Source organism: Protomyctophum parallelum (assembly GCF_964188405.1).
Source record: "Protomyctophum parallelum genome assembly, chromosome: 6".
NCBI lineage: Eukaryota > Metazoa > Chordata > Actinopteri > Myctophiformes > Myctophidae > Protomyctophum > Protomyctophum parallelum.
Window position 1 is genome coordinate 47,486,804 of NC_139701.1, and position 23,603 is coordinate 47,510,406.

General features: G+C 43.9%; 1 protein-coding gene across 1 annotated transcript in view; it reads left to right on the top strand.

The window, feature by feature from the left end:
• Positions 1 to 2,860: 2,860 nt before the first annotated feature.
• LOC310860040 (uncharacterized protein) overlaps positions 2,861 to 23,603 on the top strand; it is a gene marked incomplete at its 3' end in the record, with an annotated part of 48,423 nt that continues 27,680 nt past the window's right edge. Inside the window, exons 1-5 of the mRNA XM_083766801.1 lie at positions 2,861 to 2,940; positions 17,602 to 17,742; positions 20,216 to 20,371; positions 21,560 to 21,698; positions 22,016 to 22,191. Coding sequence (XP_083622927.1) covers positions 2,884 to 2,940; positions 17,602 to 17,742; positions 20,216 to 20,371; positions 21,560 to 21,698; positions 22,016 to 22,191 — 669 coding nt within the window. The 5' untranslated portion in view covers positions 2,861 to 2,883. The remainder of the gene's footprint in view (positions 2,941 to 17,601; positions 17,743 to 20,215; positions 20,372 to 21,559; positions 21,699 to 22,015; positions 22,192 to 23,603) is intronic.

The following is a 23,603-nucleotide window of genomic DNA, read 5'->3' on the forward strand; positions in this document are numbered from 1 at the left end:
TATTTGAAAAACTTCAGTCTATAGTAATAATGATTCACATCATTATTACAAGTCATACATCAAGCACTTCACTTCAGCCCGCCATTTGAAAATGGCCAAAAAATGTTCGCATGTAGATCTGCTATTTTTTTTATATTTGTATACATTTTAGACAGTTGAAAATGGGACATTCTGCACATTAAGTACTTTTATTTTAACACTTTCACCCAAATACATTTTGAATACCGGACTTTCACTTGTAACAAGGCATCGATCTCTACATTGCAGTATCAATGTTTTTACTTAAACCCATTCTGGGCGGGAACCCCTTTTGGTGTTAGCATTAGCTTTAGCTATTGAAAAATAGCAGATCTACAAGCTCATAGCGCGCCACCGAGTGGCGCGCTATGAGCTTGTAGATCTGCTATTTTTTTTTAATCGAAGAACGACTGACATAGAAACATAGCTTTTTCTGAAAACTGTCAGGATGTAGAAGACATTTTTAGAATCTGATCTCAGGTCAGAATGGAAAACTGTCAGGATGTAGAAGACATTTATAGAATCTGATCTCAGGTCAGAATGGAAAACTGTCAGGATGTAGAAGACATTTATATAATCTGATCTCAGGTCAGAATGGAAAACTGTCAGGATGTAGAAGACATTTATAGAATCTGATCTCAGGTCAGAATGGAAAACTGTCAGGAGGTAGAAGACATTTATAGAATCTGATCTCAGGTCAGAATGGAAAACTGTCAGGATGTAGAAGACATTTTTTTTAATCTGATCTCAGGTCAGAATGGAAAACTGTCAGGATGTAGAAGACATTTATAGAATCTGATCTCAGGTCAGAATGGAAAACTGTCAGGATGTAGAAGACATTTATAGAATCTGATCTCAGGTCAGAATGGAAAACTGTCAGGATGTAGAAGAGATTTTTAGAATCTGATCTCAGGTCAGAATGGAAAACTGTCAGGATGTAGAAGACATTTATAGAATCTGATCTCAGGTCAGAATGGGTTATAAGTAAAACATTTACATATACTTTTTTCCACCAATGCTTTATTTGTCGGCTCGTCTTCTTATATCAGAAGCTGGAACTATGAGCACTCTGCAGCGCTGCAGCCCTGCAGCATGCAGCCCTGCAGCATGCAGCCCTGCAGCATGCAGCATGCCAGGCCTGCAGCCTGCAGCATGCCAGGCCTGCAGCATGCCAGGCCTGCAGCATGCCAGGCCTGCAGCATGCCAGGCCTGCAGCATGCCAGGCCTGCAGCATGTCAGGCCTGCAGCATGCAGCATACCAGGCCTGCAGCATGCAGCATGCCAGGCCTGCAGCATGCCAGGCCTGCAGCATGCAGCCCTGCAGCATGCCAGGCCTGCAGCATGCAGCCCTGCAGCATGCCAGGCCTGCAGCATGCAGCATGCAGCCCTGCAGCATGCCAGGCCTGCAGCATGCCAGGCCTGCAGCATGCAGCCCTGCAGCATGCAGCCCTGCAGCATGCCAGGCCTGCAGCATGCCAGGCCTGCAGCATGCAGCCCTGCAGCATGCCAGGCCTGCAGCATGCAGCCCTGCAGCATGCCAGGCCTGCAGCATACCAGGCCTGCAGCATGCCAGGCCTGCAGCATGCCAGGCCTGCAGCATGCCAGGCCTGCAGCATGCCAGGCCTGCAGCATGCCAGGCCTGCAGCATGCCAGGCCTGCAGCATGCCAGGCCTGCAGCATGCCAGGCCTGCAGCATGCCAGGCCTGCAGCATGCCAGGCCTGCAGCATGCCAGGCCTGCAGCATGCCAGGCCTGCAGCATGCCAGGCCTGCAGCATGCCAGCCATGTTGTTTAGCACGTTGCCAAAAACAATGATGGATAGCTTTGTCACATCAATCACTACAGAGGTGAGCTACATCCATGTCACCATCTCTGTTGTTTGATCGGGCGAAGAAACAGACGCGGCGACAGAGAGAGAGAGAGAGAGAGAGAGAGAGAGAGAGAGAGAGAGAGAGAGAGAGAGAGAGAGAGAGAGAGAGAGAGAGAGAGAGAGAGAGAGAGAGAGAGAGAGAGAGAGAGAGAGAGAGAGAGAGACAGAGAGACAGAGAGACAGAGAGACACAGAGAGAGAGAGAGAGAGAGAGAGAGAGAGAGAGAGGCGTTAGCACCCGAGGGCATAAGGAGAAGTGGACCCCACCCTCCTCAAACCGCAGAGCTGCCACGCCCACAGCACAGCAGGCATACCTGTCTGTCAAAAACATACGTGTAAGAGTGTGTGTGTGTGTGTGTGTGTGTGTGTGTGTGTGTGTGTGTGTGTGTGTGTGTGTGTGTGTGTGTGTGTGTGTGTGTGTGTGTGTGTGTGTGTGTGTAGCCTGGATCTATTCCTTCCTTGTGAAGGTGTCGCACTCTTTATCTATAAGCTTGTAGATCTGCTATATTTTCAGGTGCAGTGCTCACTTTGCATATATACAGTATGAACAGTGTTTCTCACACACACACACACACACACACACACACCCCAAATATGTGTTCAAAATGTTTAAATATCAGGAAATTCATGTATTGTTGTTGACATAACGTATATTTTAAAGTATAAGTGAGGTACAGTATGAGGTGGGTAAGTGGCTCCGTCGTACAGTGGGAGGGGCCAAGGAGAAGGTGTGTGTGTGTGTGTGTGTGTGTGTGTGTGTGTGTGTGCGCGTGCACGTGCGTGTGCGCCTATATGTTAAAGAGTAGATACAGTAGGTGTGTCTCCTGCAGGGAACATACATAAGGCATTTGACCTCCTTTTTCGTGTTGTAACTTCCCTCGCAAAACAGAAAACACTGCAGTTCAACTTTTAAGAACCAGACAGACAGACAGACAGAGCCTTGTCATTCCAGACCCTACGTATCAGTGCATGGTGTGGAGTTTAATTTCATTCAGACATGGCTAGGGTCTGCCTTGCAGTGGTGGGGTTGCTGCTGCTGCTAATGCTGCCATTGGTGAGTACAAAAAAAACCCGACACATTTTCTTTCATGTGGTTTCTTACAATTTAGACATTATTTTTATCAGACGCTCTTAATCCAGAGCGACTTACATTATGCAAGAACAAAAGGCATATCAGCAATGCATCACATACATACAAAGTAGTTCTCATGAATCATACATACGGTAAGCTAAGAGCGGAAACAGTGGAATATCTATGGAACTATGCATATACTTTATAGTACTATGTCTACATACAATGATATATAAGTATACATTAAATGCTGTCTAAGTTACAGTTACTTGTGCTGTACTGTGCTGTGATGTGCTGTACTGTACTGTACTGTACTGTGCTGTGCTGTGCTGTGCTGTACTGTACTGTGCTGTACTGTGCTGTGCTGTGCTGTGCTGTGCTGTGCTGTGCTGCGAGAGGCTTGTGCTTGCAGGACGGCCATTCCGTACATACTACAGTTTATTGATGGTCTTGAACAGGCATGCTTAAGCCTGGTTTATTATTTATTCTTGGTCATGCGGTGTTATTGTTTTGGGTGTTATCGAGCTCTGGGGGGGGGGAAGAGAAGCCGAACTACAAGCTCACAACGTGTCGACGCTGTGACGCGTTGTGAGCTTGTAGATCTGCTGTTCTGGGTGAATGTTCCACTCAGAACAGGGACACTGGTTCATGCAACAACAACAACAAATCCCCCCCCCCCCCCCCCCCCCCCCTCTGTAACTTATAGATCGGCTATTTTCTGCGTCATATACGTCTGCTAATACATTTGGCATTCTTCACAGTATTATTGGGCATAATTCTTCCGGCTGAGAGGTCCAACCTCTCAGTGGCCGATCCATCTCCACATGTCAATGTGTCATATTGTACATGGACAGATTGATGACTTGGTCTCGTCCGTATAGCAAAGTTTAGATTTTATTTTTTGTTATATTATTTTGATCATGAGAACCAATGAGTTCTGAATGTCAAAGTCTGTCCAGGTTTTATTCACAATAGGACACTGGTTTACTATGACACTACTATGAGTACATATGGAACATAGTCCAACTAGTAGTGGGTACTGTATTTATGAGCATTGTATGTCTGTCCTGTTTTTCTGTTGTGTATTTTTTGTTACTGGCAGAGCTGTGTCACTTATGTTGCCTATTGTCCTGGCCAGTTCACACTTGTAAAAGAGACTTCAGTCTCAATGTGGTTTTTACTGGTTAAATAAAGGTTAAATAAATGAAATAAAAAGTACTGGTTTACTATGACACTATGACTATGAGTACATATGGACCATTAGGAGTCCAACTAGTATAGTGTAGTTTACATTAGGAGGGCAAATGTTTTACTTGCATGGACATCCTTAACTCTGAGAGTGTACAAATGGAACCAAATGGACCCGTTAAGGGTCCATTTGGTTCCATTTGAACACTCAGCGTTACTTACAGACCTGTTGTGGTCATATAGCTAGCTCTTTGGGTTTCATTGTCCGCTCTTTGGAACGGAAATGGAAATGGAATTTGGACAAAATTGTCCACCATCACAAGCCAACACGTTCAGAGTTGTTATGCCAACAACAGACAGCCTGCTAAAGAACACTAACCCTAACCCTAACCCACCACCACAAGACAACACGTTCAGAGTCGTTATGCCAACAACAGACAGCCTGAGCCTGCTAAAGAACACTAACCCTAACCCACCACCACAAGACAACACGTTCAGAGTCGTTATGCCAACAACAGACAGCCTGCTAAAGAACACTAACCCTAACCCTAACCCACCACCACAAGACAACACGTTCAGAGTCGTTATGCCAACAACAGACAGCCTTCTAAAGAACACTAACCCTAACCCTAACCCACCACCACAAGACAACACGTTCAGAGTCGTTATGCCAACAACAGACAGCCTGAGCCTGCTAAAGAACACTAACCCTAACCCACCACCACAAGACAACACGTTCAGAGTTGTTATGCCAACAACAGACAGCCTGCTAAAGAACACGTTGTGCCTGAATGTGGGTTTGCTGAACACGCTAAATGTTCTGAAACCACAATGCGTTCAGTTCTTCTTCGGGTGTAATGGAGCGCGGCCTGAACAATATGCAGCAGAACCAGAACTATCAGTTTGTGTAAAAATAAATAAATCACATTTTAGTTCAGTTCACAAACTTCACGTGGTTATAATTATGATCCACGCAGATCCAGTGTTTTGTTAATTCGTTTATTTTGGCTGGCCGGTTTCTGGATAAATAATGTGTTGGGAGAACTATTGTGGGTTATGTAACACCGTTATGATGAGATCATTTGACAGCATCCTATGCTAGAAATTAATTCAATCAATCGATCAATCAATCACAATTTAGCTAGCATATATTCCATGATCAGGTGAAACTCGATATGCAACGCATCACATAAGATAATGGTTAAAATAAAAATACAATTACAAATGTATTTAAAAATAGATTAAAAGCAATGTAATTTTGTCCAATCTGTACTATGATGGTATAGAGTATAATGTTATTAACTTTTACAATCCGAGTCATCATTACTGTATCTTATCATCAGGCTGTGCCGTTTCGGTTGATAATTAATTGATTGATGGGCAGGATCATTTGATCCATGTGTGCGTGTGTGTGTGTGTGTGTGTGTGTGTGTGTGTGTGTGTGTGTGTGTGTGTGAGATATTCAACAGCATTCACATGCTATCAGCTGAGTCAGCGATCATCACACTGACTCACTGTAAGCTCTTAAAGGACAACTTTAGTTTTTTTCAACCAAGGTTCATGTTTTAGGTTGTTATTAGAGAAATTAAAAGATGAGTGTTATTTTTTTTTCATTTGCTGCTTTCTTTCATTTTAGGGATTTTAGCTGTTTTTGATAGGGGGGCGGGGGCATTCGAGCATGGGGCTAAATATGTATTATTTTACAAAATATTATGGCGATTCTTTTTTTTTAAATTTACTATAGTCCTAATAAACCCCAGGAAATGACATCTGTCCACAAAAAAATCACAGGATCTACAGAATGTGAAGGTATAGCCTACTGGGGGGAAGCCACACTGTGTGTCATATAGGCTCAATATGTCAATTTGACACATTCAGTAGAACTCGTGATCTTTTGTGGCCAGATGAAATTTCCAGGGGTTTATTAGGACTATAGTAAATAATTAAAAAATAAATCGCTATAAAATGTTGTAATAAAATACATATTTAGCCCCATGCTCGAATGCCCCCGCCCCCCTGTCAAATACAGCTAAAATCCCTAAAACGAAAGAAAGCAGCAAATGAAAAAAAAATAACACTCATCTTTTACTTTCTCTAATAACAACCTAAAACATGAACCTTGGTTGAAAAAAACTAAAGTTGTCCTTTAAAGTGGAGCACCCCAGGGCCCTATGCCAGGGGCCCCCTCCTGTTTCGGAAAAAATAAGTTGTTTGATCCTGGATCATAATTAGTTTGATCCTGTGTCTATAGATGAGACATGCATGACCTTTGACACCATCCTCGGTTCTGTCTTGGCTCTAGTCCAGGGGTGGTGCAACTTTGACGATGGAGAGGGCCACTATATTTACACACTCACTCCCTAGGGCCATATATTACTGTCGTGGCAGAAATAGCCGATCTACAAGCTCGTTATGAGCTTGTAGATCGGCTATTTTTGCTATATTCAAATTGGACTTCCTGAAAATTTACATTTTTATGTCATTTCAAAGAATGTTTTAATTATACGCGTGTTGAGCATTGAGCTACTCATTTAGACTGAAGTAATTAAAGCGGGTCATGTTTGCATGTTGTGGAATTGTAAACAGCTGGAACCAATATTATTATTATCAGTATTCTGACATTAACCTGAGGGCCACATTACGTGAAGGTGGGGGCCGCATGTGGCCCCCAGGCCGCCAGTTGCCCAGCCCTGCTCTAGGACATGAAGTTAGTTGGTGTGAGAGAAGAGGAGGCAGAGGACAGGGTGAGATGGAGGCAGATGATTCGCTTTTTCTTTTAGATTACCAGCTCACTGTCATAAGATTCTCACACACACACACACACACACACACACACACACACACACACACACACACACACACACACACACACACATCTCTCTCTCACCATTATGAACATGGATGCAATGCGGTCACATGTCATGACTAGTAGACCAGCTAGACAGGCCGGAAGGCTATAGAAGCAAAAACCGGATTGATTGATTGATTGATTGATGGGAAGTTGAAACATTAGCTGCCTGCCATTTCTCCGTTTCAATCAAGTGTGTATGTATAACGTATAAATTTCATTTTCACACGATAGAAAATAATTAAGGCGATCAATGCTCTACTGAACCTCTTCAGAAACTATACGGCATCAGGCCTAAGCTGTGTAGACACATCTTTATTCAACAAGTTTTCCTGCATTAAACCCACGAAAGCAGCTAAGAAATGGACGTACTGTACCAATACATCAGAATAAAATACAACTTTTGGTGTTAGCATCATGCTATGCTTTAGCTATTGAAAAATAGCAGATCTACAAGCTCATAGCGCGCCACCGAGTGGCGCGCTATGAGCTTGTAGGTCTGCTATTTTTCAAAGAACGACTGCCTTTTCAGAAAACTGCCCGGTGGTGGAAGACATCTTTAGAATGTGATCTCAGGTCAAAATGGGTTAATAATATTACTATGACTGACTAAAAGCAGGGCTACCATAGACGATACCGGATTGTGGAAGGCTTCAGGGCCTAATAAACAAACCTACACATGCAGCAAAAACAAACAAAAAAACAAACTAGGAAAAGAATACTTATGTAGCAGAGCTGGCTCAGAGAGAGGCCTCAAAATTCTAATATGTCCCCCAGTCCAGAGGGATATCCCTTTGGTCTAGTGGTTAAGATGTTGGCCTTTCACGCGGGGGACCAGAGTACGAACCCCGGGCGTTGCAAATACACAACACCAGGTAAACACAACATACATACATACAACTGTACAAATACACAACACCAAGTGTAAACACAGCAAACATCAACATCAAGTAAACACAGCAAACATCAACAACATAGGCTACATACAACGGCTTGCCAAAGTTCAACATCTACAAACATTGTCATTGACACAACCCAGTCCCTAATAAAAGAGGATATGGACTTCTCAATAAAGTCAAGTCACCATAATATGAAAATGATCATTATAAAAGTAATAATAACATTGCTTGGTTCACAAGTTCCCTCACCTGTTAAACTTCTTCTTCTTCTTTTGTATTTCCGGCAGTGTAGACGCCGCCAGGTGTATTACTGCCCTCCACAGTTTGGGATTTTATCCTCACAATAGTCACTGTATTCCCCTGTGCGGTTCATTCATAGTGTCCACCCAAAGTATATCCCCTTGCTAGTTGCTACCACTCCTTTCCTATATTCTCAGCCTCTGTTGGCTGAGTTGGAGCAAATTAAGCCCTCTCTCAGAATATTCTCCATCTCTTCAGGACTTATATCTTCCACGTTTAAGAATCTCCTTGCTGCGTCGAGCGAGCAGCACCATTTTAATTATTTCTGCCCCCATTAAGCTGAATACCTCCAGGCTGCAGCCATGAAGTCCTTCACCAAACACTCAAATGCAGGCTTTTGGACCAAAGGTAGGCCGCACACCTGGTCAGCCCTTTTATGCACTCCTCTTAAAGGGGTAGCGCGACGCACAATAAAACAGATACATGCAGAGAGATACATGCCCCAGGGGCAGGGGCTGGAATCACGTAAGAGGGCACTTTAGGACAAAAATAGCTAAATTAGCAGATCTACAAGCTCACAAGAGAGAAAGCTTGTAGATCAGCTATTATCCCTGATTGCTCCCGATGTGCAGGTTGGTGCCTTGCATGGTTTCCTCCTCCATCGGTGTGTGTGTGCGCGCGCGTGTGTGTGTGTGTGTGTTTGTGTGTGTGTGTGTGACTGAATGAATGGGTGAATTTAAATACTGCACAATCTTATGTAAAGCGCTTTGGATAAAATCAGTATATAAATGCACCGTTTATTAAGAATCATACAGGGGCCAAGCGTACAGTTGACCGGAGTCCCCCAGGGCACTGTACTAGCCCCCCCCCCCCTCCCCTCCTGTTTATCCCTATTATTAATAATAATAATAATACAACTTTATTTGTATAGCACCTTTCATGACATGAAATGCAGCTCAAAGTGCTTTACAGAGCAATGGAGAATAAAAGAAAAGCAAGGCATGAACATTAAAAAAAACAAGCAGTAATGCAATACAGTGAGGACATGAATAACAAATAAATTAAAGATCAATTAAAAGCAATGTTGTAGAAGTGGGTCTTGAGCTGTGTCTACAGAGGCTGCCTGACGAAGGTACAGTGGGAGTTTGTTAAACTACAGAGGCTGCCTGTCGAAGGTACAGTGGGAGTTTGTTAAACTACAGAGGCTGCCTGTCAAAGGTACAGTGGGAGTTTATTAAACTACAGAGGCTGCCTGTCGAAGGTACAGTGGGAGTTTGTTAAACTACAGAGGCTGCCTGTCGAAGGTACAGTGGGAGTTTGTTAAACTACAGAGGCTGCCTGTTGAAGGTACAGTGGGAGTTTGTTAAACTACAGAGGCTGCCTGTTGATGGTACAGTGGGAGTTTGTTCCATGCCGTCGGCCCCTAGAAGCAAAAAGCTGCTTCCCCGTATTTTTTAGTTGCCATTTTGTTTAGGCAAAGCGAGCAGGCCAGCAGTGGAAGACCTTAGGGGGGGCGGTTTGGGACATATTTAGGCAGGCAGTCATGTAGGTCAGTATTGTCATCATGACTCATAGCGATTAGTTTACATGACACTAGTTTCACAGCGTGACATTTTGGTTTGTTGTTCATAACGGTGAAAAGTGTTGTGTACAAGAATGTAAGTGGGTCATGATTGCTCATCAAAGTATATTTAATGATACTGTATGTGAATCATTATACTTTTGATATTTTTAAATACAATTGATGCTAATGATTAATTCCAGGTTTAACCACTTGAACCCAAAGTGGAGTCCGGGGACCCCCAGGGGTCCTTAAGGGAGTTCCAGGGGGTCCCCAGCTAAATGATAGTTATAGGAATCAAATGGACCCTTATGGGTCTGTGACTCTGTACCAGAGTCTGTTTCAGAGTTACATTAACATTGATTTTAATAATAATATAAATTGGGGTCCCACAGATAGTAATGCCATTCAATGGGGGTCCGTAGACTAATGCATGTCAAACTGGGGGTCCTTGATATTAAACAGGTTGAGAATCACTGCTATAGCCATAAAAGAAAACTTCTCTTTGTGGTGCTCGCGCACCTTCTAGGGGGTGCGTGACATGGAAAGGCTAATGGTGGGCCTTTCTGTGTGGAGTTTGCATGTTCTCCCCGTGTCCCCTAGGGTAGGTACCCTCACATGTTCTCCCCGTGTCCCCTAGGGTAGGTACCCTCACATGTTCTCCCCGTGTCCCCTAGCGTAGGTACCCTCACATGTTCTCTCCGTGTCCCCTAGGGTAGGTACCCTCACATGTTCTCCCCGTGTCCCCTAGCGTAGGTACCCTCACATGTTCTCTCCGTGTCCCCTAGGGTAGGTACCCTCACATGTTCTCTCCGTGTCCCCTAGGGTAGGTACCCTCACATGTTCTCCCCGTGTCCCCTAGGGTAGGTACCCTCACATGTTCTCCCCGTGTCCCCTAGGGTAGGTTCCCTCACATGTTCTCCCCGTGTCCCCTAGGGTAGGTTCCCTCACATGTTCTCCCCGTGTCCCCTAGGGTAGGTACCCTCACATGTTCTCCCCGTGTCCCCTAGGGTAGGTTCCCTCACATGTTCTCCCCGTGTCCCCTAGGGTAGGTTCCCTCACATGTTCTCCCCGTGTCCCCTAGCGTAGGTACCCTCACATGTTCTCCCCGTGTCCCCTAGGGTAGGTACCCTCACATGTTCTCTCCGTGTCCCCTAGGGTATAGGTACCCTCACATGTTCTCCCCGTTTCCCCTAGGGTAGGTACCCTCACATGTTCTCCCCGTGTCCCCTAGGGTAGGTACCCTCACATGTTCTCCCCGTGTCCCCTAGGGTAGGTACCCTCACAAAAACATGCAGTAATCCTGGTCTCTAAAACTACCTCCCCCTGGCCAGCCGGGGCGCCTGATGGAGGGGAAAGGAACTGGTCGGAATAACGTGTCCCTTCCACGCGCTATACGTCCGGCCGGGGAAATTCCCCTCTGTCAGGTGAAAAGAAGCAGCTTGGACTCCTCATGCATAGAAGGAGGCATGAGGTCAGTCCGCTGCCCCCCCCAGGTTGGCAGAGGAAGTGTAGCGCCCAGGATTACATTAGATAATTGGCACTGGGTGAAAAGAGAACTGGGTTACAAAATCGTGGGATAAAAAAAAAAAAAAAAAGGAAAGGCTAATGGTGATGCCATGGTTTTATTCTAAATATATTAACATATTATTCCAGTATATGGCATGTAATATGCAGAATATAGCCTATCCTGCATTTATATGCCATATTTAGGTTCTGTATATATGTTGAAAAATAGGAAATATATGTCTCTATTTAGCTTATGCAATTCATATTTCCATGTGGGGAGGTCGGGAGGTAGCCTGACCTAAGCAGAGACATTTCTGGTCTAGATGGGCGGGTCGTGCCTCAGAAATGCGCGCACCCTGATTGGATCTCATCGATCTGTCCGTCACCCCCGGCCCCTCCTCTCCCCCCTAGTGCAGCGCTACATCACATCATTTAGAGCGACGCCTACGCGGAAGGGTTGACTCCCACTTTTAGACTGGTTCAGCCCACGGCTTTTTCCAGGCTTTCATCTTTCGCGCAGACGAAATGAAATCCTGGGTATCGAGGCTAGTCGGGAGGTAACAGAGGGTGCATGCAGGCCAAAAAGGTTTGTCTATAGCAGGTCTTCTGAAGGTTCAACGCCCTTTAATTGTGAACAGACTTGTTGTCACAGTTGTTGCTTTGCCCCTCAGGCTGTATGACGGGTACTTAATGCACTGTTAAGTCAAACCCCAATTCCACTCCAAATGACAACTCCATGATCCAACTCAAAGTCAACTTTTATTTTCAACTTTTTTGCACAGTTGCACAGTTGCTTTTGTTGACTGGTTGGTTCTTCAATTAGGTTGAAAACCTTCGAAAACAAAGAAACAGGTTTTAACAGCAATGCCAAACAATAAACATATCTTTTCAAAACAATAAGTTCTCTTTTTAAACATGCTTGATTTTAAACATTAAATATATCTTTTAAATAATCAAACGTCTTTTAAACAAAGTGTTTTAACGATAGTGTTTTTACACAATGAATGCCAAAATGTAATGTCTTAACTTATAAAGTCGACATTTTAACCCAATTATTAAAGTCATTTTCAATTAAACATTTCAGAACTGTATAACCTTTAAGATTTAATAAATTTAGGAAAATTTGGTAAACAACAAAAGTTAGGTACAAGTATTTAAGTAAATAAGTAAACTAAGTATGTATAAGAATTTAAAGGGAAAAACTTTGAGCTTGTAGATCAGCTCCAAGTAACCTAGGCATTTGACCTTTAAACATGGTAAATCATATAGATTCACATTGTTGTAGTCTCTTAAATTAGTAAATATAAATTTAAATGCAAACTCAAAACAAATTGAGGCTCTACTGGAAGTTCTTAACTGAACTTAATCTACCCCATTAGCCCATGTGTTCTCTCTACTGGGCTGAGTTGTTGCTTTGGCCCTCAGGCTGTGTCATAATGACGCTAACATACTGCCCTGTTCTCTCTACTGAACAGCTTCAGCACACACATCAGTGAAAGTGGATTAGTTATGAAAACACTGAGGTATTGATCATGCAAGAGACTGTTCATATTGCTACAGTAAGTTAATAATCAACATGCAGGTCACTTTCAAACGCTTACATTTGCAGTGGCTGTAAAAACGTTGTGCTGTATTAAAAAAAAGAAGGGGCGCTCTTATCGTCATACATCATAATACCTCTTCAATGTTTGTGTTTACACAATATTTGTGTTTGCACAAACCCTCAAAGCTGGACATAGGCCTAAACAAATCTAAGTCTAACTCATGTTGATATGGTGATGTAATGGTGATGTAAAACAAACATTAAACGCCATTAACAATAAAGAGACAATATGACGTAATGAGGGACATTATGATGTAACATTTTCCTTCAAGGTGTTTACAAAACAACACATTGAACTAAAGACAAACATTAAACCTGTAGACCTATATAGGAGGGGCTAGCACCCCTCAACAACATTACACCTGTCTATAGGAGGGGCTAGCACCCCTCAACAACATTACACCTGTCTATAGGAGGGGCTAGCACCCCTCAACAACATTACACCTGTATATAGGAGGGGCTAGGACCCCTCAACAACATTAAACCTGTCTATAGGAGGGGCTAGCACCCCTCAACAACATTACACCTGTATATAGGAGGGGCTAGGACCACTCAACAACATTACACCTGTATATAGGAGGGGCTAGCACCCCTCAACAACATTAAACCTGTATATAGGAGGGGCTAGGACCCCTCAACAACATTAAACCTGTCTATAGGAGGGGCTAGCACCCCTCAACAACATTACACCTGTCTATAGGAGGGGCTAGCACCCCTCAACAACATTAAACCTGTATATAATGTATAGATTAACAGATAGAGAGTATATTTAAAGTATAGAGTAACAGATAGAGTGAGAGATAGATGGAGATAAAGACGTGTCTTGGCTGGCAGGGTGTTGATGGAAAACCGGAGTGGCCAGATCTGTCTGTTTGATGATGACAACTCTTTGTTTGTAAGGAAGATCTCTCTGTCTCTGTCTCTCTCTCTCTCTCTCCACATAATGAACCACAACCCTATAATAATAATAATAATAAGTGTGGACATAAAAGTGAGGACGCATATTGTTATTACCCAAACCCACCAAACCCTCATCCTCTAGTCCTTAACTTTTCCGATGGGGCAGCATTGGAGAAAGTGGAGGAGTTTAAGTACCTAGGACTTTGGCTGGATCCTCAACTCCTTTAAGACTCATATTAACTCTATTGTTCAGAAAATAAATTTCAGTTTGAAAACTCTATATTGATCCACATAGTGGATGTCATATATCAGATCACCACCGATACAAACCTCTACCCCCTCAATGTCACCTATAATAACCTATGTAGATTCATACTGAGATGCCCATATAGAACTCACCATTGCTCCATGTACGAGTCTCTAAACTGGCTATCACCTAAATCAAGAAGACACTCACATTGGCTACAATTATTTTTAAATGTATTTTCTTTCCTTATCCACAGTACCTAAAACAATGTCTTGTCCCATACACACCACACTATAACTTAAGACACACGGACCATCCCTACTCTACAGTCCCCACAAGGATAAAAAAGGAAAGTGGGCGCCGTGCCTTCAAATGTAAAGCTCCATCTGATTGGAATGACCTACCAAGTCCACTCAGATCAATCACTTCCCTCAACGGATTTAAGGAATCAATTTTCATACACCTTCTAACGCCGTGCTCATGCTTCTAAATTAACGTACTCTTCTTGGCAGTTGCCCTTGTTTTCCATAAACATAACATACCGACCGATCTGTATATGTACCTTCATATGTGTTCCCTGCTGGCTCGATGCTGCTGTTCATTATTATCACAGTATGCATGCTGGCATTGCTTGTTTGCTTTTGTTTAGTTTTTTTGCCTAATAACATGGTCTTATTGTGCAAAGAGTATATATATCTTTCCATATGAACTCTGCTATTTAGGGTTGAAACAGTGGGGTGGGAGCTATCTTTGGGAGAGCTTTTGTTTTGTCTTGTTTTGTTTTGTCCTGTCTGTGTGTATGGTTGTACTGTTGTATTGCTTTGTGAACTGTATTGTACAATGTATCTGTGCTGAGGACCCCCTCTAAAATGAGATGCGGGCTTATCCTTTCAATAAAGGTATATATGTCATGATCGCTGACTCAGCTGATAGCATGTGAATGCTGTGGAATATGCGGTAGCATATGATGCGCAGACGTACAAAATGATCCTGGCCATCAATCAATTCATTATTATCATCAACCGAAACTGGATAACAAGCCTGATAACAACATGACTCATGATGACTCACATTATGATGACTCAGATAGATAGAGATAGATAGATAGATAGATAGATAGATAGATAGATAGATAGATAGATAGATAGATAGATAGATAGATAGATAGATAGATAGATAGATAGATAGATAGATCCCTGTGGGCTCCCTCAGAGTTAGATTGGAAGTGTCCTTGAGCAAGACTCTGAACCCCTGATTGCTCTTGATGAGCAGGTTGGTGCCTTGCATGGTTTCCGCCGCCATCAGTGTATGAATGTATAAACAATGCAAAATCTATGTCAAGCGCTTTGGATAAGGTGGCGCTTATGCACCATTTACCATGTGCATACAGTAGACTGAAGATACAATAAAGATGATTTACAATAAGCATTTGATTGTAAGCAGACTTACAGTCATATAGCCATCTGCACTTTAGTGTGGATTTTTTTAGTGTGGATTTTTCAGGAAATTAAGAAAACGTATTTTTAAAACAAAGCAATACTGCCTCATCAAAGTTGGTGCTGTGACTTTTTAAATATTGTCAATGTCTTGCATGAGAGGGGGAGAGGTGGTGGAGTTAGCTGTTTTAGCAGACGGTTTGAGGGTCCAATGGAGTTAAGAGGTTTTGTCCAATGCGGTTTTTTTATTACTTTCCATCGGTTCAATATGTTCGAAACGACACACAGACGTAAAGGGTGTTCAATAGCACTGATTTATGAAACAAAACACACAGACGTAAAGGGTGTTCAATAGCACTGATTTATGGAACAACACACAGACATAAAGGGTGTTCAATAGCACTGATTTATGAAACAACACACAGACATAAAGGGTGTTCAATAGCACTGATTTATGCAAAAAAAAAAATCCAAAACCTCAACAATGGAGTTAGGAGGTTTTCTTCCGACAGTAACGAAACCTATGAATGAATACAGTACAGCACACAGTAACAGTGCATGGGGTTGACACAATAGTATGTAGTGTATTGTAAAGGTATACTATCAGTCAACAATGAAAAGGTTACAACCGTTAACCTTAACAGACTGTTATGGTTCTGTAGTGTTTGTTCTTGTGTGAATGAGTCAACCACATGAACCCTAGAGTGTCCTTATTCTGGGGTGAAGTTTAGGTGAATACCCTGCTCATCCTCCAGAGTCCAGACTAGACACTGTCCACCATGTTCTCCTCATCCTCCAGAGTTCAGACTAGACACTGTCCACCATGTTCTCCTCATCCTCCAGAGTCCAGACTAGACACTGTCCACCATGTTCTTCTGTGGCACATGTACTCCAAACACACCTTATCCCCTTATCCCTAAACTAATTTGCCTTTTTTTACTATTTTAAAAAGCCTTTTAAAATAGTTCAAATAGCCGATCTACAAGCTCACACTGTCTCGATGTGGATCGGCTAGTTTAATTATTTTAAAATGGTTTTCAAAATAGTAAAAAATGGCAAATACGTTTAGGGATAAGAGATAAGGGCAACGCAAGATGGAGCCCACTGCAGTGTGTATAGCAGAGTGAGTCAGGGACAAATTAGCCATTGGGCCAGTGGGGCCGTGGCCCAGGGGCCCTTGGCTCTCAGGGGCCCTTCAGGGAAATTAGACCGTCAGGTACTAGGTTTGACGCCCTGAAATGGGCTCCTATAGGGTCCTTCATGGCCATTGATTTTGTTAAAAATGTCAAAAAGGTGATAAAAACACTGACAAACATACAAATGTCACACGCATATACGCTCTATGGGGGCCCTGCAAAGATTACCGGCCCAGGGGCCCTCGTGGGGGTTAATCCGTCCGGTCTAATATCTCCCCAGAGTCTTATAGGGATTTCCCTTTGGCTTAGTGGTTAAGACGTTTGCTTTCCCACACGGGAGACCAGGGTTCGATTCCTGGATGATACCTGTGCGTAAGGCCTCATTCACGTCTAAAAGACACCTTGTGTGAGTCCAGTGTGCTTAGATGTGATGTTTAAAGGCCTCATGTGAGTCCAGTGTGCTTAGATGTGATGTTTAAAGGCCTCGTGTGAGTCCAGTGTATAGATGTGATGTTTACAAGACCTCATGTGAGTCCAGTGTATACCGTAGGTGTGATGTTTAAAGGCCTCGTGTGAGTCCAGTGTGCTTAGATGTGATGTTTAAAGGCCTCATGTGAGTCCAGTGTGCTTAGATGTGATGTTTAAAGGCCTCGTGTGAGTCCAGTGTGCTTAGATGTGATGTTTAAAGGCCTCGTGTGAGTCCAGTGTGCTTAGATGTGATGTTTAAAGGCCTCATGTGAGTCCAGTGTGCTTAGATGTGATGTTTAAAGGCCTCGTGTGAGTCCAGTGTGCTTAGATGTGATGTTTAAAGGCCTCGTGTGAGTCCAGTGTGCTTAGATGTGATGTTTAAAGGCCTCGTGTGAGTCCAGTGTGCTTAGATGTGATGTTTAAAGGCCTCATGTGAGTCCAGTGTGCTTAGATGTGATGTTTAAAGGCCTTGTGTGAGTCCAGTGTGCTTAGATGTGATGTTTAAAGGCCTCGTGTGAGTCCAGTGTGCTTAGATGTGATGTTTAAAGGCCTCGTGTGAGTCCAGTGTGCTTAGATGTGATGTTTAAAGGCCTATGTTGTGTTTTCAGATGCTCAACGCGTCGTGGGCCGACACGCACAACCAACGTAAGGTTCTGAAGGTTCTGAGGAGGCAGAAGAGAGAATGGATCCTCCCACCGTGCACGCTGAAGGAGAACAAGGACTACACACACAGGCCCTACATCGCCAAGGTGACACACACACACACACACACACACACACACACACACACACACACACACACACACACAGGCCCTACATCGCCAAGGTAGTACATACACAGGCCCTACATCGCCAAGGTGACACACACACACACACACACACACACACAGGCCCTACATCGCCAAGGTAGTATACACACACACACACACACACAGGCCCTACATCGCCAAGGTGACACACACACACACACACACACACACACACGCACACACACACACACACACACACACACACACGGGAGACCAGGCTTCGATTCCTGGATGATACCTGTGCGCAAGGCATAAGGCTGTTAGCAGACATACAAGCTCGTAGCGCGCCACCACGAGCTATGAGCTTGTATATCTGCTATTTTTCAATAGCTAAATTATAACATAATGTTTAAAACACCAAAAGTGGTTCCCGCCGAAAATGGGTTAACATCTATTAGTGAAACGTTGGATTATTGGCGCAAGAATGCGAAAAACAAAACCAAAAGCTGTGTTCAAGGCTTAATTCATAGTAGGGTGAGTATTTGATAGAAAATAAGTCCTTTGTTGGGTGAAGTATATTGCTTTAAGCCAGTTTGGGCGGGAACCCCTTTTGGTTTTAGCATTATGTCATGCTTTAGCTATTGAAAAATAGCAGATCTACAAGCTCATAGCGCGCCACCGAGTGGCGCGCTACGAGCTTGTAGGTCTGCTATTTTTGAAAAACCGAAGAACGACCGACATACAGAAACATAGCTTTTTCAGAAAACTGTCATTTTCAAACAGACATTTTTTAGAATCTGATCTCAGGTCAAAATGGGTTAAGGGCCGGGAAAGCACAATTCATGTGTATCCTCGTAAAATAGAATTTTCCCATGATATGGTATACAGTAATGTGAAATATATTTTCCCATGATGAGGTGCATTACAGCAGTGCAGATGGAGGTTACAGTGTAGGAACTGCTCAGGGCCATGAAACTGGTTCTACATGGGCGTTTGCACCGCGTCTCTCTCGCTGCCATGCACGATAAAACAATGACGAGGAGAATAATTAAAGCCTTTCCTTATCTCCCAATAAACGCGCTGGCCAAATACCGGGTCTTTAGCCCATTCTGTGCGGGAACCCATTTTGGCGTTAGCATCATGTCATGCTTTAGCCATTGAAAAAATAGCAGATCTACAAGCTCATAGCGCGCCACCGAGTGGCGCGCTATGAGCTTGTAGGTCTGCTATTTTTGAAAAATCGAAGAGCGACTGACATTTTTAGAATCTGATCTCAGGTCAGAATGGAAAACTGTCAGGATGTAGAAGACATTTTTAGAATCTGATCTCAGGTCAGAATGGAAAACTGTCAGGATGTAGAAGACATTTTTAGAATCTGATCTCAGGTCAGAATGGAAAACTGTCAGCATGTAGAAGACATTTTTAGAATCTGATCTCAGGTCAGAATGGGTTAGCAGCACGATGACAGCAAGGTGAAGACACCCACATTAATTTCACCTGCGCTCTGAGTTGGAAGCGTTCCCGTTGTTATAAACGTAGCGTTTAGTCATGCATTAATGTGTCCATCACTTTTATAATGCTGCAGCTGATAACGAGTTTCATGACTTTATTGCTGCTGGCTAATTAACCCATTCTGACCTGAGATCAGATTCATACGAGGTTTCCACTGGGGGACACACTGGTCTGATTAACCCATTCTGACCTGAGATCAGATTCTAAAAATGTCAGTCGTTCTTCGATTTCTTAAAAAATAGCAGACCTACAAGCTCGTAGCGCGCCACTCGATGGCGCGCTACGAGCTTGTAGGTCTGCTATTTTTCAATAGCTAAAGCATAACATGATGCTAACACCAAAATGGGTTCCCGACTCCGTTCAGAATGGGTTAAGACAGGTTTATTTGTTGCATGCATGCACTGACTCACTCACGCACGCAAGCGCGCAAGCACGCACTCAACTCTGTTAAGAGTGAGAGTAATAATAATGTAAATGAATTAACAAATTAAACGTATTAATTAGTACAATATTATTTCATTTGACTCTGAGAGTATATAATATCATATTACCGGTATTTAAAAAAAATATTCAAATGTAATTGTCTTTCCCCATATTAAACCATTCTGACCTGAGATCAGATTCATACGAGGTTTCCACTGGACACACGCTGGTCTGACGAACCCATTCTGAACTGAGATCAGATTCTAAAAATGTCAGTCGTTCTTCGATTTTTCAAAAAATAGCAGACCTACAAGCTCGTATCGCGCCACTCGGTGGCGCGATATGAGCTTGTAGATCTGCTATTTTTCAATAGCTAAAGCCTAACATGATGCCGACACCAAAATGGGTCAGAATGGGTTAAAGGAGCACTTTCGAATATTGAATATGAATTTACAAGCCTTCATTAGCGTGTGTGTGTGTGTGTGTGTGCGTGCTTCCCTGCGTGCGTGTGTGTGTGTGTGTGTGTGCGCGTGCGCAGATCCGCTCTGACCTCAGCGACACGGAGAAGGTGGAGTATTATCTGACCGGAGAGGGAGCGGACAGGGAGCCGTTCGGACTGTTCATCGTGGACCCGGACACCGGATACGTCCGCATCACCAGAGTTCTGGACCGGGAGGAGAGACCGCACTACAACGTGAGTCTCTAAACCCATTCTGAACGGGAACCCCCTTTTGGTGTTAGCATCATGTTATGCTTTAGCTATTGAAAAATAGCAGATCTACAAGCTCATAGCGTGCCACCGAGTGGCGCGCTACGAGCTTGTAGATCTGCTATTTTTGAAAAATCGATGAACGACTGACATTTTTATAGAATCTGATCTCAGGTCAGAATGGGTTAATCAGACCAGTGTGTGTGTGTCCAGTGGAAACCTCGTATGCATCTGATCTCAGGTCAAAATGGGTTAACCCAGGTGATACTGCACGGTACGCAGAGAGGAGCGACCACACTACAACGTGAGTCTCCCAACCCAGGTGATACTGTACGGTACGCATCACCAGAGTTCTGGACAGAGAGGAGCGTCCTTTTAGGCCTGACGTCGAAATAAAAAAAAACCCACGCCTCCGTCACGGTCAAAACAGTAGTAGTGTAATATGTACGGATTTCGGGATTTGCGTGTTTGTACAGAATTGCCAATCCATCCGTGTGGTGAATGATTCCCCATCAGACACAGTGATAATCAGTACCGTGTGGTGAATGATTCCCCATCAGACACAGTGATAATCGGTACCGTGTGGTGAATGATTCTCCATCAGTGATAATCAGTACCCTGTGGTGAATGATTCCCCATCAGACACAGTGATAATCAGTACCGTGTGGTGAATGATTCCCCATCAGACACAGTGATAATCGGTACCGTGTGGTGAATGATTCTCCATCAGTGATAATCAGTACCCTGTGGTGAATGATTCTCCATCAGACACAGTGATAATCAGTACCGTGTGGTGAATGATTCCCCATCAGACACAGTGATAATCAGTACCGTGTGGTGAATGATTCCCCATCAGACACAGTGATAATCAGTACCGTGTGGTGAATGATTCCCCATCAGACACAGTGATAATCAGTACCGTGTGGCGAATGATTCCCCATCAGACACAGTGATAATCAGTGCCGTGTGGTGAATGATTCCCCATCAGACACAGTGATAATCAGTATACCGTGTGGTGAATGATTCCCCATCAGACACAGTGATAATCAGTATACCGTGTGGTGAATGATTCCCCATCAGACACAGTGATAATCAGTACTGTGTGGTGAATGATTCTCCATCAGACACAGTGATAATCAGTATACCGTGTGGCGGTGTGGTGATGTGTTGCAGCTGACGGGAATCGCCAAGTACCGAAACGGATCCCAGGCGGAGGAGGACATCCCTCTGTCGGTGATCGTGGCCGACGAGAACGACAACCCTCCGTACTTCAAACCTCACTCTGGAAACATCACGGAGATGAGCAAGCCAGGTATACGGTGTGCCAGAGCGTGCGTGTCTGTGTTTGTGTCTTTGTGTGTGTGTGCGTGCGTGTGTGTGTGTGCATGCATGCGTGTGTGTGGCTTTGTGGGTGTGTGTGTGTGTGTGTGTGTGTGTGTGCGTGCGTGTGTGTGGCTTTGTGTGTGTGTGTGTGTGTGTGTGTGCGCGTGTGTGGCTTTGTGTGTGTGTGTGCGTGTGTGTGTGCGATAAGCACATTTAGAAGCGTATAGAATGGGCCTTTAGAAGCAGAGTTGGATCAGACTCATTGCGCTCCTCTCTCTCTCTCTCTCTCTCTCTCTCTCTCTCCAGGGACGTTCGTGATGAACGTGGTGGGTCTGGACGACGACTCGGTGGGCAGCGTCAACGCAGAGATCGCCTACAGCATCGTCAGCCAGGAGCCCAAGAGCAAGGACGGGAAGATGCTGTTCGAGATCGACAGGAAGACCGGGAAGCTGTACGTCAAAGAGGCCACCCTGGACCGAGAGGTGAGGAGACCCGAACCAGGAGACCTGTACCAGCGCTGGACCAGAGCTGGCTGTACCAGCACTGGGCCAGGACCTGTATACCAGCGCTGGAACAGAGCCTTAGATATAGACAGAGTTACGAATACTCTGTTCACTTCATGGGGCTTCAGTCCAATGGCGGCTCTCCTACATAGACTTCTATTGGGAATGGGGACAACCAACTGGGACAAGTCCTGGACCGGAAGTATAGGCAGAAATGCATTGGACTCAGGCAACGGCCCAGCTTTAACCCATTCTGACCTGAGATCAGATTCATACGAGGTTTCCGCCGGACACACACTGGTCTGATGAACCCATTCTGACCTGAGATCAGATTCTAAAAAATGTCAGTCGCTCTTCGATTTTTCAAAAATAGCAGACCTACAAGCTCGTATCGCGCCACTCGGTGGCGCGATATGAGCTTGTAGATCTGCTATTTTTCAATAGCTAAAGCATAACATGATGCCAACACCAAAATGGGTGCCCGTTCAGAATGGGTTAATGATCTTAAAACCCTTTATTTTAGATTGTTTTGTAGTAATAGTAGGCCTACAACATAAACATTAAAGAGACTTTAGTGTGCAATACTTTAAAACAGTTGTAATGTTGCACACGTGCTTAAAATAGCTCTTATTTGCGCTGCCCTCGTTGAAAACAATGTATTTCCAACTCCAGCTTGTCTCAGTGCTCGGTTTCTGCCCCCTCTATATCGTAACTCTTCTATTAGATTGCTCTGCGCTGGACCCGCGTCCAAACTCTACACAGCTTGTGCAAGGACGCGCTGTGATTGGCCAGTAGCCACTTTGAGTGGCAGTCGGGGCGAAGGCTCTCGCCAGAACATTCACTATTCCGTCCCAAACGGTTTGAAACTCGAACGGTTGCGGTTATGAGTATTTTCACAATCTGATACAACGCCGGCTAGCCTACTTTCTAATGTTTTAATAATTTGCGCGACAGATATATGCATATGACGGTATAGTCAGAGTTTCAAACTAGTGTATTTAACCCATTCTGACCGGGCATCCATCATGTTATGCTTTAGCTATTTAAAAATAGCAGATCTACAAGCTCATATCGTGCCACCGAGTGGCGCGATACGAGCTTGTAGGTCTGCTATTTTTGAAAAATCGAAGAACGACTGACATTTTTAGAATCTGATCTCAGGTCAGAATGGGTTCATCAGACCAGTGTGTGTCCGGCGGAAACCTCGTATGAATCTGATCTCAGGTCAGAATGGGTTAAGAAGATGATCAGGCAATATAATTGTGAATTTCTTTTTATAAAATGATTGAAAGAAAGAACTAGTGAATTGTTTGCTAGCGTTTTGATTGTTTATTTCATGGATATTTTGTGGATATACATACTGTTGACTTTTACAACTTTGTCATGAGTAA